Source organism: Dunckerocampus dactyliophorus, chromosome 19 (assembly GCF_027744805.1).
Source record: "Dunckerocampus dactyliophorus isolate RoL2022-P2 chromosome 19, RoL_Ddac_1.1, whole genome shotgun sequence".
In the NCBI taxonomy this organism is placed as follows: domain Eukaryota; kingdom Metazoa; phylum Chordata; class Actinopteri; order Syngnathiformes; family Syngnathidae; genus Dunckerocampus; species Dunckerocampus dactyliophorus.
Genome location: NC_072837.1, coordinates 11,670,945 through 11,687,587, shown reverse-complemented (window position 1 = coordinate 11,687,587; position 16,643 = coordinate 11,670,945). Strand labels below are relative to the sequence as shown.

The following is a 16,643-nucleotide window of genomic DNA, read 5'->3' as shown; positions in this document are numbered from 1 at the left end:
GAATGTCACAGCAATGGAAATGATGTTCCACCTGTAGGGGGCGCCAAATAAATTGCCCGTTCATTTTTACTGAGAAAATTGTCACAGAAAATATGAAATTACAATAAATGTGGGATTTAAAAAAAAAAGTCCTGATAAATAGCCAACATGTTCTAACTCAGCTGAACATTTTGAATGAACTGAACATTTGGTTTGAATCGGTTGAGAAACGTGAGCGGAGTTAGTGGACACAAAATGACTGAAGGAGCAGAGGAACTAGATGAAGCCATATCAGTAGAAATTGCATGCAAACACTGAAATGCTGAAACTGACCTGAAATGTTGAATGGATGGAGAACTATTCTAGAAATGTGTTGAAATGTAACCACCAACAGATGGATTGAACCAGCAACCATCGGGTTTGGAGACGACCCAGTGTGAAAGCTTCTCAGCATTCACACGACAATACAAGCAGATCCTAGAAAAGCACTACCAAGTCACAATCACAGACTTTCACCGTTTCTGGATGCTTCATGTGCTGTGGAAAGTTTCCCACGTGCAGTCAAGTCTCATGACTTGCTTTTCTGCGCTATTCAGCACAGACAATGTGGGCCATTCCTCAACATTTGCTTGGCTGGAGGTCAAGTGTGGAGCAGAATGGTCAATGTTACCATACCGAAAAGGAACAACGTTCTAGGAAGGTATCAAATCAAATCAACCCACAACCACATTATTACAAGAATAGCAAGAAATCATATGAAATAGGAGAATAGAAACGGGAGGAAGAGAGAGGCTGCTCTCCTTTTAAGGAAAAATGGGTCACAGGGAAAGCACTCACTGGAGGAGGTCCAAATACTCACAACTGAGCCAGATTCCTGCCAGTCGACCTTTTAAAGAGGCTCGCCAAGGGAATGGAATTTAACAGAGGCAATGTAAACATGCCTTACACAAAAGACGAGGGAAATAACCATGATAAAATCATATCAAAAAGGCAGTTCAGTCACTCCAATGACATAATTTTCTGCCAACACAGTGGGGCTTTAATTGTTCCCCCAACATTGCATTGTCATATTAGGATGCGCTGGTTGCTTGCTGAGTTGTATGTTTGTGTTGTCATTTGCTGCGTCTAAACCAGGGGTCTCAAACTCGACTGGACATCAAAGAGTAGTGTAACAGCAGCCTGCAACATCTGGGCAAGCTCAGTGTTACTTGCATACTTACAGGGGCAAGTAAACACCAACACTGAACTAACAGTGGTGTTATCACATGTTATCACATGGATGTATTGTGAATTATATCATATCGTATCGTGAGGTACCCTGAGATTCCCAGCCCTACTCCCAATACTTGATGCAGCCCAGTCTCACCCAGACTCTACCTCCACTGGCCCCCAGTGAAATTGAGTTTGAGACTGGTCTAGACGCACCCCGACACAAACATGCACCCACGGAGCTTAGAAAAGTCATAAAATGTAATGCAGTCACTCCTGCCCAGTTAATGTATGAACTGTGGAACCTCGGTTTTCATGATTAATCCGTTCTGAAACTAACTAATAATTATTTCATAAAGAAAACTAAACAGCTGCAAAAATCAACAGTAACTTTACAAGAATATTTTGACTTTTTCAAGAATAAAGTCAAAATATTCAGAAAAAAAAGTTGTAAACGAGAAAAAGTCATGAGGAAAAATTTATCTCAGTAGCATAAACTTAAAATATTACAGAAAAAACACATACTTTTTTTTTAAGCTGTAATCTTACGAGAAAACAAACAAAGCAACAAATAAATTTGTAATTTTTTTGAAAATTAAGTAAATACTGTATGTAAATATTGTGCAACAATTAATCAATGATTAATTGATTAGGCAATTAATTGACAACTATTATTCTTTTATTGATGTACAAATATAACAATTTCAGCCTCTCAAATGTGAATATTTATTATGAGCAGACCTTTTCTGATTTGTTGCGGACCCAACCACTAACGGTAGGTGTTTGCTTCATATTCATTTGGTCCATCTATGGCCTAACCGATTACTCCACGTATTGAAACAAGCTTCAGATGAATCGACTAAGAACATGATCATGATTGTATTTTTGTGTACATTTATTTGTTTTACTGAAGCTATCTGACAAACATTTAGATTTTTTTTTATCATTTAACATGATGGAACAGAATATTCAAGCGGCAACCTGGTGTTTGTGCACTTATTCGCTCTGTCAGTTCAAATCTTCTATTCCTAAATGAGGCAGAGGCAGAAATGAAAAATTAGTTTTTTAAAAATCTGATTCATCGATTAATCGGAAAAAAAGTAGCGACCGATTAATCGGTTATTAAAATAATCGTTAGTTGCAGCCCTAGTTTGGTCTGCATGCCAGAAAAGAGGCAAAAATGTGCTTCGCTGTTTTCCAAAGTCAAAAGTGATGTGTGTGAATATTTTGTTTTGCCTAAAACACAAAGATAATAGGTCGGCTTTCATGGATGACTAAGCAAATTAAAATTCACTTAAGAGGCTGAAATCAGAGGATAGTTACATTTTGAAATAAAAAAAAACATTAATTGAATCCCAAAATAGTTGTCTATTAATTGGATAATCATTGTTTATATTGTGGTCTGCTGTTGTATTATTTGATTTTTGCATCCTCTGTGGTAAATTGCATTAAAAAAAAAAAACAAACACCACAGCGCCTATACACCCCCCGACTCCACAGAGGAGACAAAATAATTCCAACATGCAGTTGGCAAGCAATGGGTCGATAAATCCACTCTCAGGCTGTTCTGTGCAGGTATCTGCTGGCCACACTGCAGCCTCATCTAAGGAGCAACATCAGCACCAAGCCTTTCCCTCCACAATGAATTAAAGTGGCAGGCAGTGAGTGGTGCAGCAGCAGCAGCAGCAGCAGCCGTTTGGCGCTGCTAACAAGTCTATGATAGACTCCAGGCTGTAGATTTAATGCAGTCATACACCAGATCAGAATTAGATGAGGGAGCATAGTTGCATCACATACAACTTGGCCGTACTCGGTTTGTGCTTTTGTTGCAAAAACAAGAGAGGTAATAATAGCTGCAGAACTCATTTGATCCCTAGCAACAATGTGTTTGCGCTTTTTGCCGTCCGCCAACACAGCAAACACACTTAGGATTTACAGCTGTTTGCACACTGGAAACGACAGCTAATGCTGGCAAACAAAACACGAACGGATACAGAATCAATATGCTCATGATGAAAGACAAATACTTTGAGGCAAAAGGGCTGCGCTCTTTATTCTATCGTTTAATTTTCTTATGGTATGTTGAAAAACAGACATACATAACCCTTGGAAAAGCTTAGTTTACACTTAACGGAAAAAAGGCATCGACAAACGGGTCTGCATGAGCAAAACCCTTAATTAGCAAAAATCATTATTTAAGGCGGCTCCTGAAATGAAATACTTATACAGCTGAACCCGTTTAAGTCGACATGACCGAAACTAGCCATTGCTTGAACATTTACTTGTAACTTTGGCCAGAGACATAAAAAGAATGAGCGATAAAGGGTTTTTTCCTCTCCATTTGTGCATATTTTTATTGAGATACTTGTGTTTTTAGATTTTTTTATAGTCCTATCTAAAAGAACTGCTGTGGTAATTTCCTTGCATGTCTTGACTACAATGACAATGTTTTTGTATTTGCACAAATCTTTCTTCTAAGGGTGTCAAATCGTACCATTAATTGAGATTCATTAATTACAGCCATATTTACAGCGTTATTTTTTTTTAATCGCGTTGATCAAATTTTTAATCTCTAACTTTGTCAACTACCATTGTGGCTGGGAGGGCAAGGTGAGGAGCTGTGAGTAGTGGAGAGAAGACATCAAAATGGAGGAGCATGTGACAGTTGTCGGTCCAAGGAGTGAGAAAATGTACATTTCAAAAACACCACGACGGCACCACTGATAAAGGTAGTGTGATATGCCTTCTTTGTAAGGAGTTTGCTTACCACCAAAGTAGCTCAAGTTTAACGGCCTTTTAGATGCATGTAAAACTTAAAATGCGAGTATTTGTTCCATAAAATAGTATTAATTAGTAGCTCAGGTTTAGCAGCCTTTTAGCTACATTGAAAACGTAAATGCTAGTATTTGTTCCATGAAATAGTAGTCATTTATTCCCACCAGTCTTCATTTAGTAGTGTGTCTCTTGACTGCACTGCTTTTTAGTAGTGTATGTGTATATTACATTTTTTCTTTGTCCAATCTGATTTCAGCTTCTGTGTGTTTCCGTATCAATGTAATCTGACCAGGGCCTTCAGAATCAGGAGCGTTGGCCCATGTCACCTACACACTTTTTATTAGAAATGGGGCTGGTTTTTTTTGTAACCAATCAGAATTCAAATTTGCCTCCCAGGCCCAGCTGGCCCACAGTGACATCTGCACTTTTTTCATTGGTTAATCAGAGCAAAGTTCAACAAGCCTTGCTACGCCCACAATGGCTCACTGAGAAAGAAAAATGAACATCTCTGATGACTAGATGTATTTTATTTAAAAGCTTCTATATTATTGTCGTGTTATTAGGGAAATATTGATTGTAAACTGCACCGGGTGATGTTGTAGTGCGGATGTTTTTGTCCGAGCCTTTCCATTAAGCTTTTTACATTTGGCTGAGTGCCAAGTTTAGCACTGGCGCCGCCAATCACTGGTGGAAATTAGTTACTAATCCACAAAATTTCATGCAGTAATGTACGTTAGGCTGACTTTCAGACCTTTGTGGAGGTAGATAAGATCCGTGGATGAGATCAGTTTTATATTTAAGGATCGGCCGATCGATGATTCCCCAAAATTAAGAAAATCTGTGCCGGTGATCGATCGGTGCGTGTTTACACACAAACAATGAACACCTCTATAAGTATCTCCTTTTGTCTTGCCGGAGCACTGTGCTCTCCCCAAGCACTGTTCACATGATGATGCGTTCAAGCGCACTGTGTAATGCTTAATTTTCACAATTTGATCCGAAATCCCAGAAAATCGACTGAAAATGTGAATTCAGCTTGAATGACATGGTGTCTTTGAATGCAACCCCTCACTGCTCATAACAACACGGTTAACATGAGATTCAAATGTGAAGCAAACAGATTTTTAGACATGTGTGGTATCTTTTAGCTTGATTTAATTTCCAAAGGGGGTGCTTTGAAAGTTCAGTTTCAGTGTGTTTGCATGGTATCACATGACGTGTTTGCATAGTGTCAATGACTCCTACAGGTGAATATGTCCAAGTGGATGCTATAGATACATAATAGTTACATAATAACCAAGAGGAATGCCAAAGAGGGCATGTTCTCATTCTGGCGCTCTTGGAAGGACTGATGAAGGACTCGCGGTCACATTGACATGCCTTCCATTGTTCAACATCACAACCCCCCCCAAAATAAACAACAACTCACACCCCAAGTTTGGGCTGAGGTGGTCTAGTGGTTAGCACGTCAGCCTCACAGTGTGAAGATCTGTGTTCAAATCACCACTGGAACATTTCTTTGTGGAGTTTGCATTCGTGTTCTCCAGAAACTCCGGTGTCCCACCAACATCCCCAAAACATGCGTGTTAGACTCTTAATTTCCCATCGGCAAATGGATGATTCTGAAAATTGATAAGGAAATATTTAATGGAAGACTGCCACAGATTTTAGGCAAATCCCTTTTCCAGATTTTCAAAAGAATTCATTTCCAGCATGGTTTATTGTGTGTCACACTTGACTGTATTTTTAGACCGCCACATCAATTCATTTGAATTCTTTTTTCCAATCATATTTCACACCCAGTGGAATCTTCCAAAGTCAACCACAGTTCAATCAGTCACGCGGGTCACACTTCCCTTTTTTCATTTCAAAATATTTTCCTTTGAGATGAATTATCCATCCATCCGTCCATCTTGTAATGCTTATCCGAGATCAGGTCACGGGGGTAGCAGCCTAAGCAGGGAAGCCCAAACTTCCCTTTCCCTGGCTACGTCGTCCAGCTGCTCCTGGTCGATCCCAGTGTGTTCCCAGGCCAGTTGAGAGACCTCATCTCTCCAACGTGTCCTTGGTCTTCCCCGAGGCATCCTACTGGTCGGATGTGCCGACCAGATCCTGACCAGATGACCGAGCCACCTCTTCTGGCTCTTCTTAGTGCGATGGAGCAGCGGTTCTACTCCGAATTTCTCCCAGATGACAGTGCTTGTCACCCTATCTCTAAGTGAGAGTCGAGCCACTTTTATGAAGAAAACTAATTTCATCCGCTTGTACCCAAAGCTCATGCCCATAGGTGAGGGCAGGAACGTAGATCGCACGGGAAATTGCGAGCTTTTCCTTTCGGCTCAGCTCCCTCTTCACCACAACAGACCGATGCAGACTCCGGAGATGAATTATGATAAAATGTATTCCAGCTGTCATTATTATAAAGTCCTTATTTAATGGTACAAAAATTGTTTAGTAAGTAACACTGCTAACTAGCATACGAGTCACCACTGTATAGTAAAAGTTCAATACAATGAACTCATTTTAGGGACATACAACAACAAAATACTCACTGCCGTGCTGGCAATTTTAGCGATTCAGCATTCAGAGACCTGTACATTTGAAAATTCAAAAAATGTTTTTCACAAAAAACACATTCACCCATAGTGGGTAATAATTTATAAGTATGCTAAAACAGGTAAAATGTACAGCAAGGCTCTATAATTTCCACGCAATAATTGGGCAATAAAAATGGAATCTACTATTAAACGCGGAATTTCATGGAAATTGACAAATTGTGAATGAAATGCTGTTTTGTGTGGCTAAGTATTTCCCCGGCGGACCGCTTAATCGTGGCGGAATCTCATCACAAACACTAACCTGCACTTTCCTGAACTAAACATGTTGAAACGGTGACCTGAAACACCGGCAAAAGTTGAGGAAAAACTTTGAAACCCCTCCCTTACGGAGTAAAATGGAAGCTAGCGGGGTTAGCTTAGTTTAGCAGAGCATGCTAGTGCGGTTGTGTGTCGATGACTCAGGCTGTAGGAGTGTGTTTACAGCGCGGTGTCTTTCACCGCTTGTTAATGCAAATGAGCATTTTACGATGCCCGTTCACGTCGTACAAGTTCTCAGTGAAATAAGGACAAGAGGGACGCTTATACGTTATTAAAAATAGACATTTTTATTGTCAACCCTCTGGTGGTTTTAACTTGATTTTTTGGATTCTCTCTTTTGTGTACGCTCAGTCAGTTTTCAGCTGTTTTTTTCATTCATGCCGAATTTATCAATGTTTATTTTTACAATTATTTTACATTTGAATGTGCTACGAATATTAAAAAGCACTGTGCACAAAGCCGTCCTTCGGTATACAGTATTCCCTCGTTTAGCACAGGGGATAGGTTCCCAAAATAGCCTGCAATAAGTGAAATCCGTGAAGTAGCCAACTATATTTTTTGTACGATTATTATATATGTTCCAAGGCTGGAAAACTCCTCATCATACACTTTATACACTTTTCTAAGACATGCATTAATATTTTCCCACATTTCTCTCCTCTCTTGTTTAAACACTCAAAGTTCAAATTTCGTTTGAATTTTCATGATAAACTTACAAGATTGGACACACGAATATTTTCAGTCCTCTGATCGTGGCTTGCCCTGACGCCGATAGGCTGTAGCTTTTTTGTATCCTGGTTAAAACATATTCCTCCTCGTCGTCCTCCATGAGCCGAAGATTCATTTACAGTATTTCAGGCGCCCTCCAGCCACGTAACTTCTGCCTTCGTTCAGCATGTATGATCGCTAGCAGCTCGCGCAAAAGAGCAAATCCGCGAAAGGTGAACCGCGGTGTAGCGAGGGAACACTGTATTGTAAAAATAAAATAAATTATTAATGAGATATATGATTACAGTAATTGGACTTCTTACCTATAACGAAAGAAAGTTTTACAGAGGCGTCAAACTCGTTTTCACTGTGAGTCAAAATTCACAGAACAAATACAATTAGCAAGAAAAACAAAGTGTCTTTTACAATTTTGTGCATTTTAATTAATTTAATTAAAATGTAAAATTTTTGTACTTAATATATTAAAATGAATAAATAAATAAATGATATATGTATAAATATATAAATAAAATTGTAAAAAATTGTCAAATAATGAAAAACTTTTTGACGTGCATTATTTCCAGGCTTTCGTGGGTCACGTACAACTATACGGCGGCCCGAATCTGGACCCGGGCCTTGAGTTTGACACCCATGGTTTAACATATATTGACCTTGAATTGGTTTTAGCTGCACATGTCAAAGTGGCACCCAGCATCCTTGGAAACATTTTGGACGTCCCTGTATTTCTTTTTTAGATAAAACGTGTCAAAAACAGTCACATCCAAAGTAAATGTAAAGCTGTCCTTGAACCATTTGGAGTAGAGGCATGGCTTTGGAAAGCTAATAAGCTGAACTTTCCCCCTCAACCCGTCAGAATGTGTCTATGTACTACTGACACTGACATATGAGTTTTACAAGTTTTTTTTTTAACGTTCGCCTATATTTTTTTCTCAGAAACTTCCCTTCAGATGAACTAGTTTGGAGGTATGGACTGGAAAACACAATGGGGTCATAGCTTGAGGCCTTACCTAATCCCATTTCAAATTTGACAATCATACGACAAACGCTGTTCTGATCAGGCGTTCCAAAGGTGTTCCATTTAGAGACCAACGGTCACACTTGGTGAGAGTTTTCCGTTGCTCTTGCTTTTATGGCAAAACCCCACCCCATCAACCAGCGTATCTGTGTTTTCACAACTTCATTGGCTATTCAGTGTGTCGGTCATTATTAAAGTGCTCCCGACGCTAAAAAATGTTTGAAAAAGCAGTTTTACTACATACATGTCCACATTAGTTTTTCAACATTGGCAGAATAAGCACTGTCGGCTGGCACTGTATCAGTTTGGGAAGCCAGAGCTGCCTCCGCTTGTTGTCGAAGAAGTCGACAGCATCTGATGTAACACACATCAGGTACCGTGTGTTGTTTGAGCGGCAGTGATCGATACTGACATATCTATGCAGAGGCTGTGAGGTACAAGACAAGTGAGCAGCGGTCCCTGTTTAGCTAGCCTCAAAATTTGGCATGAAAATCCATATAGCATTATTCTAAGATTCCTGGAATATATCTAGTACAGGGGTGTCCAAACTTTTTCCAGCAAGGGCCACATAGTGAACAATGAAAGGATGCAAGGGCCACTTTGATATTTTGTAATGCAACACAGGTAGATATGCTAAGAAATTAGATATATTTCAAGAAAAAGATGCTTTCCGATACAGGTAAAAAAACAAAAAAAGCCTATTATTAGTATGAAATTCTCTCTTTGCTCTTTTTTTCCCCGTTTTGCTTTTTTTTTTTTTTTTTTTAAATTCCAAATATTCAACTATCATCTTAAACAATCGCTACATTTTCTTCTTGTATTATTATGACTTTATCCCCATAATATTAAGACTTTATTATAATATATAATATAACAACTTTTTTCCAACCTAATTTTCAAGAAATTACAACTTTATTTTGTTTTGTTTGTTTCTCATAATATTACCACTTTAAGAAAATCATGTATTTTTTTCTTTAATATTTCGACTCTACGCTACTAAAATGACAAATCTTTCCTTATCATGTTTTATTCTCTTAAAATTGTGACTTTTCTTGTTAGAATACAGCTTTTTTTCTCTTCATATTTGAGCGTAAGAGGGCCAAATACTCTGAGCTCATTACGGAGTGCCCGAGCAAAGGCTGGAAAGCCCGCTGTGAACCAGTCGAAATTGGTTGCAGAGGTTTCGCAGGCCGCTCACTACAGTGAGTGTTCAAACTCCTTGGAGTTAGAGGACTGCAGTCAAAGAAAGCCGCAGAAAAGGCCTCCCGGTGGCTGTGGATCCGTAGGGGGGATCCGTGGTGCGCTACTTGGACACAAGCCGGGGTCTGATCAATCCCGGTTGGGTCGCCCGGGCGAGGGTGTCTGATGATTAAAGACCCGAAACACCCTATGACCCCGGGTTTATCACTGATGACGTGTCCAAGTATCACCGTGAGGTGTATTTAAATCTGGCTTTGCTCTCGTAAAATTACAGCCGTTTTTTCATCGGCTGTTGTCTTTTTCCTTCTTGCAATTATGACTTTGTTCCCATAATATTTTGACTTTATTCTCGTGACATTATAACTTTTTCTGCAACCTAATTTTCCATAAATTACAACTTTATTCGTTGTTATGTTTGGTTTTCATAATACGACTTTACAAAAATAACTTCTTTTCCCCTTAATATTTCAACTCAATGCTACTAAAATTATTATTATTATTTTTCTTCATATTATGACATTATTCTTGTAAAATTACGACTTTTTCATGTTCGATTACAACTTTCTTTCTCTTAATATTTTGACTTTATGCTTGTAAAACTATTGCAGACTTTTCCATTTTTACTGTTCTTGTTTTTTTTAAAGTTTTCTTGTTAAATTTTTGATAACATTTATGTATATTAATTCAACAAAAAAGGGGTCGGGCTAGATAAGTGCCTTACTTCTTCTTACTCCTTTTCAAACAAATAAACTAGATTTATTTTGGAGTCCTGAGATTTTCTTTTGGTTTTTTTTTTGGCATCTTACTGTTTATTTTATTGTTGTATTTCATTTTTTTAATGATTACTTTGACATGTTCGAAATAAACTTCAATTTAAACTCAAATGATATTTTTAGAATGTGTCAACGGGCCAATGAAAAAACAGCCATGGGATGCAAATGGCCCCCGGGTCACAATTTGGACACCCCTTGTACAACCCATCATATGAACACATATAGAGAAACACAGATAGAGAAAAACCATGTCAAAAAAACAACAATCCTTTGTGGTCACCCCTTCTTTTTATGACTCTGGACAAACTCACAAGTAAATGAGCAAGCATTTATGTTGTTTATGTCGACAACCGCTTATGTCGACGTGACTCAGCCAGTCCGAGGGGCGTCGACATAAACACACTGTAGTATTTATCCACTGCACAAATGAAATGCTTCAAACTTACAGCGATTTCCCTGCAGGCAGACATTGAAATTCCAGTGCCTTCTATCTGTTTCAGTGCATATTCCTTCTGGTCTATCCTGTAGGGATAAAAAAAAAGAGAATATATTACAGCGCAATTTACTTTCTACATACAGTATGACTCGAGACGTTTCGCTTGTTTTTCTTATGTATCCTGTATGTTAATCTGATGGAAATATTGCTTGAATAGTTCAAAGAAGATGGTTGAATGTGGTGTAAATGGATTTAAAAGAAATGCAAAATGAAATGGCAAATGCAGCTTGTACACAGCATCAAATGATACTTGCTTCAGCTGGCACTAATCAAACAAATCCTCAAAAGAGCTCAATTCAGACCCACTTGAGCCTCATTTGCATTGAGAGGTTTATGGATTTTTTTTGGCGCTCTTAAGCGTACATCCTTGATACTCATTAACTGCACTGCAAATAAAATGTCCTATTTTGTTCCGCACTCGTATCATCACCAGACAAAAGTGATCATCAAAATACACGTAGCCAAATTACAATCTGTAGACACAAAAGGGGTATTGGCCAGATTAAAAAATATGCGAATAAAGTCGTATGATTACGAGTACACACTTTTTTTAATACACCAACAATTAAATAATCAACATTAGTTTGTTTACGTGTGATTGATCGCCTCATTTGTCAGCTGGGTTTGTTTGACTACCAAGCAGAAGCGTTTTGTAACAAATACTGTACCTAACACAACTGGCTGCTGAATAAACTTCATGTCTGGGTCTGGGACAGTCACTCGTTAGAATTACTAGAGCTGCAACAATTAATGGATTAATCGATTATCCAATTAATCAACAAGTATTTTAATATTCAAGTCATCGTCTTCAGATTTAAATATTTTAATATACCTTGTGAGTATTTTAAAATTTCCTTTAAGCAATTATTTTCTCAGTTGATTCATCTAAGCTGTTTCGATGAATCAAAGAATCACTTAGGAACTAGACCAGGGGTGTCCAAAGTGCGGCCTGGAGCCTATTGCACAAAAGTGGGATTCAGAAATCCAGGATAAATGACGAAGATGAGCTCAACCAACCCAAAGGAAGAGTGCATAGGCTTAATGGGTTGCACAAAGCCCAAGCCAGGATGAGTGGACACTGATTAATCAAGCCAGGTGAAACCAAACCCGGATCAGTGCACGTACACGGCTTCCTTAAATAGACCCCGCCTATCGATCACAGAGTCACCGATTCACCATGGCAAAGAGAGCGGCGTAGTTTCCCCCGACGGAAGCAGAAATCCTCATAGACGCTTACGAGGAGGCAAAAGAGCAAATAAAAAGGAAAGGCAACACCGCCAAAGTCACAAAACAAAAAGAGAAAGCGTGGCAAAGTATTGCAGAGACGATCTACAATACTTTGTGTCTAAGTCCTGCACAAATACACACTCAGTGCTCCGCTGAAACAATCATAATTACAACCCAAATAGTTAATGTTATGTTTGTTGCTTGTTTAACGAACCAAAACAGCGGTGTACACTAATATCTATCAAGTCTTTGCTTTATTAGCATATCGCCATTACTCGCTCGTCGCTTCAACAACCTGTAAAGTTCCCGTTTCCCCTCGTACGTAGTACACATCCGCAACCAACACAATTAACATCTCCGAAAACATAGTCCCACTGTGATTATGAATTCATTGAAATTGTAAGTGAAATTGACTGCAGATGTGAGTGAACGCGTGTAAATATAACTCCATCAGACTGTAGAACTCCTTTATCCTGTAGATGTGCATTTCTATTTATATGGGATGTGTGTTTTATATGTAGTATGTGTAAATTATCTCATAAATGATCTAGAAATAATGACAGCAGGTGTAGTTGAATGTGATAAGAATGTGTAATGGGCAGTGGATTAGTTATTGGTTTCCATTTATGGTGACTACTGATTGAGATAAGGGATGAGATGAAATACATCCTGGACCTTAGCCTGGTCTAACTCCACAGAATAAATCTCCATGGTAATTTATGTCTGAACATATTCCACTTTCCACTATCACACTTTTGTGCAACCGGATCATGGCTAAATTGAGCTCGGATAACCAAGATATCCCGGCTTAATCCTTTTACACAACAGGCAATGGGCAAAGAAAAGGGTGTTTTCAATGGGAAGTTTAGCTTCAAAGCCCTGGCAGATGGCTCTCTTGACATGACCAAGTTATTTTTATCAACCGTCGCTGAGTTGCATTGTCACCGGAGTACGTTGAGTTTTAAATGCCGGAGAGAAGAGAGAAGGTATTTTTTTATTGCCATTTATTCAGTGGTACCTTGGCATATGAGTGTCTCAAATAACAAGTGGTTTTTTTGGGGATGTGATCTGTCTCTCGGCTGATTTTATGCTTTGAACTGCAAACCGAAACTCGGGTTAAGAGTTGCTAGTCTTAGTTTGCAAACCGTTATTTGTAATTTTAGTCACAACTGTATGTTGTGAGATTATTTGCCTGAAGAGAATATTTGAGTGATAGACAGTTTAACTTACCAATGTCTACTTGTTGTACGTTGTTTGTTTTTTATACATTGAGGTCCTTTTTTTGTTGAGCTGTTTAAAAAAAACAGACTGTTGAATAAATAAACTAAAATAATAAAATAATAAACTAAAATTTTCATAAAGCAAACATATTAGCCAGGCCCATGTTGATAGTTGTATTAAAAACTTTAAAATGATCTTTCAAAAGAAACACTTATTATTGATAAATACTTCTATCTGTGACTAATTACAAGTTAAAAATGGACGACATGCGATTTTAATCAATTGACAGTCCTAATAATTATTACAATTAAAAAATTAAAAATACAATTAAAATTTAAGTTGAAATATTAAAGAAAAGTTGTAACATTATAAGAAACAAACAAAACAAATAATAAAATTGCAATTTTTTTTTAGAAAGTTGCAAAAAACGTATAATATTACAAGAATAAAGTCAAAATATTATGGGATTAAAGTTATAACATGACAAGAAGAAGAAAATGTAAATGTTGAAATCTGGGGGGGGGGGGAAAAAAACAGCAGCAGCAATGGAAAAATGACCAAATAAAGTGCAATTTAAGTAGAAAAGGTTCATACTAAAAACCCACTTTGTCACCTACGTCACCTATCTATACATATAATTTCTTAGCATATACAGTATATACAGTATACATGGGTTGGTTTAGAAAACGTCAAATATCAATGTGGCCTGTCCATCCTTTGATTTTTCAGTATGCGGCCCTCGATGAAAAAAGTTTGGACATCCCTGCCTTAGATGGCCAAATCAATATGAAGCAAACACAAATAGTGAGTGGTTTGGGCTGCAACACGTCAGAAAAGAGGCAAAAATGCCCATCACAGTTTTCCAAAGTCAAAGCTGACGTGTGTGGATATCTTGTTTTGCCAAACACAAAGATAATACGTCTGCTTTCGTAGATGACTAGGACATTAAAAAATAGTCACATTTTAGAGGCTGAAATCAAAGAATACTTGCATTTTTCAATTAAAAAAACAAAATACTTGTCGATGAATTGATTAATCGTCGACTCATTGATTAATTGCTGCAGTTCTCGTTTCCTTTTTCATTATTTTCTTTTCAGTGTGGCCCTCACCATCCTTATTATTATTATTTAATGTTATTTTTGTGTGGGTTTTTTTTAAATATGCTGCAGGCCAACAAGAACAAGCTACCCAGGCTGCACTTCAAACACCCTTTAGCTAAAAAAAAGAATGTGAGCAAGTATGATGAGGGACCCTAAGTTCTCCCATTGACTCAGAAGATGTCTTGACATAATAAAGTTTGGCAACACATGTAATTACATAATGGTCCACTTAAATGTGTCACACCATGTGCCATTTCCATCAGGGACTTGACGTGTTTATAACGCAGATGTTCTATGTTTATTTTCTGTGTTTTGTTGTTCATGAAGTCACCTCAGGGGAAAAAAAATCATTGGACACAGGGAGGTTTTGAGGGCAAAAAGCCATACCAAAATCAACGCTTAAACTACTATTTTATACGGATGTATAACCCGCAAGGCATGCTGGGAATCCACACACACACACACACACACTTCTCTCACAAGAAGTGCATCTCAATTTTTCGCCAGTTGCTGGTGTTCTGAAATTTCAAGTAAAAATATTAGTATCTGCAATATTGGTCCTGTATTTACTTGGTATTCAATTGATGCCCAAATCCACCCACCTTTAGTATGCATAAGGGGTGGGTGATACGGCAAATTTGTTCAGATCATTGAATGATTTTGTGATTTTTCCCTTTAGTTGTATCATTATAACTTATTCCCTGAGTTTGTAAAGAATATAACAATATCAACAATGTAACAATAGGAGCAACACAGCACCCACAAGAGATATTTAGGAAAATAAACCTAAAGGAGAACTGTAAAATAGCGATCCCATCTCGATCCGACCCGGATACTGTACTTCGTATCGATTTTACCGGTGTTTGGATCGATCCGCCCACCCCTAATTTAAAGCAAATAATACAGTTGATACAACCCAGCATTGTGGGAAACATGCAGTCCATATAGACGTCATTTAACGCACACAACAGCAACCTTACACAAGCATCGGAGTGCCAAATGTTTGTAGCGTGACAATGTGAAAGTGAAACAATCCAACTAGGACTAAAAGGGACAAAAAGTTTGATCGTGCAGTCCTGGTGAGAGAGGCTCGGCCGGGAAAGGGGGTTTGAACTGCTAGTATACTATTGATAAGACGTCATGTGCGTGTCCATAGGTGAAAATAATTTGCTTCCCTCTTGGTCACACTGTAAAATCAAGATGGGTCGCTACTACATTGTGTTGGAGGGGAGATAAGCAGGAAGGAGGAGGGAGGTTGGTGAGTGACATGAAAACAAAAACAGACTTATCACGTTGGGGGGGATTAAAATCGAAACGCGCCGTTCAAAAACCACACGTTGCTTGAGAAAATGCATTTTCAGCGTTCACATAAATAACAACATCCATAGTCGCCTTACCCGTCTTTGCGCTTTGCTTTATAAACGTGCCCGTAGGTGCCTCGACCCACTTTGCAACCTTCATATTCGAACAGATCCTCCACTCTCTCCCTCTCGGCGGCCAGCTTTGTTTTGAAGTCGTAATCCATTCTAACCCATAAATACGTCTTAATTTACAATCAAAAATAAAATATTAATTATTACATGCATTAATTAAATAATCTGCTCGGTTTATTCCCCCACCATTTCCTTGTTTGGGATTTTGGTCTGCTCCGCTTAATGTTCACTGGCTCGTTGACGTTTCTAATTGGCGAACAGGTTATTCTGGGTAGTGTAGTTCTGGAGAGGATGAGCAGCCGTTTGCCACAACGTGAGCCGGGGCGTAAAAAAACTACAACCCGCGTTTTTGGCTGCGGGATGTTGCTCTTTGCGTACTACTGTACGCTTTAAATTTAGGCTTTCGGGATTGGTTGTTTGAATTACGTGTTGTATACTTACACTGCTAATAGTACATACAGTACAGGGACAACATAGTAATAAACATTTTAGGATCACTAAATTCTCAGAATAGAACCTCAGAATGTCCTTTAAAATATAAAGACACTTGGAAAAAATGCAATTTTACCATTATAATGCAGTATATATATATACAATCAAATATATATAT

At 38.3% G+C, this 16,643-nt stretch overlaps 1 protein-coding gene across 3 annotated transcripts in view; it reads right to left on the bottom strand.

Moving 5' to 3' along the window:
• The window catches only part of cdk19 (cyclin-dependent kinase 19), a 74,878-nt gene extending 58,595 nt beyond the window's left edge, over positions 1-16,283 (bottom strand). For all 3 annotated transcript variants that reach the window (XR_008566929.1, XR_008566930.1, XM_054761628.1), the window contains exons 1-2: positions 15,998-16,283; positions 11,003-11,078 (exon numbers count right to left, since the gene is read on the bottom strand). Coding sequence is in view for 1 of the 3 variants with exons in the window: in XM_054761628.1 (XP_054617603.1) it covers positions 11,003-11,078; positions 15,998-16,125 (204 nt within the window). In the remaining 2 variants the exon portion in view is untranslated. The remainder of the gene's footprint in view (positions 1-11,002; positions 11,079-15,997) is intronic.
• Positions 16,284-16,643: the final 360 nt, after the last annotated feature.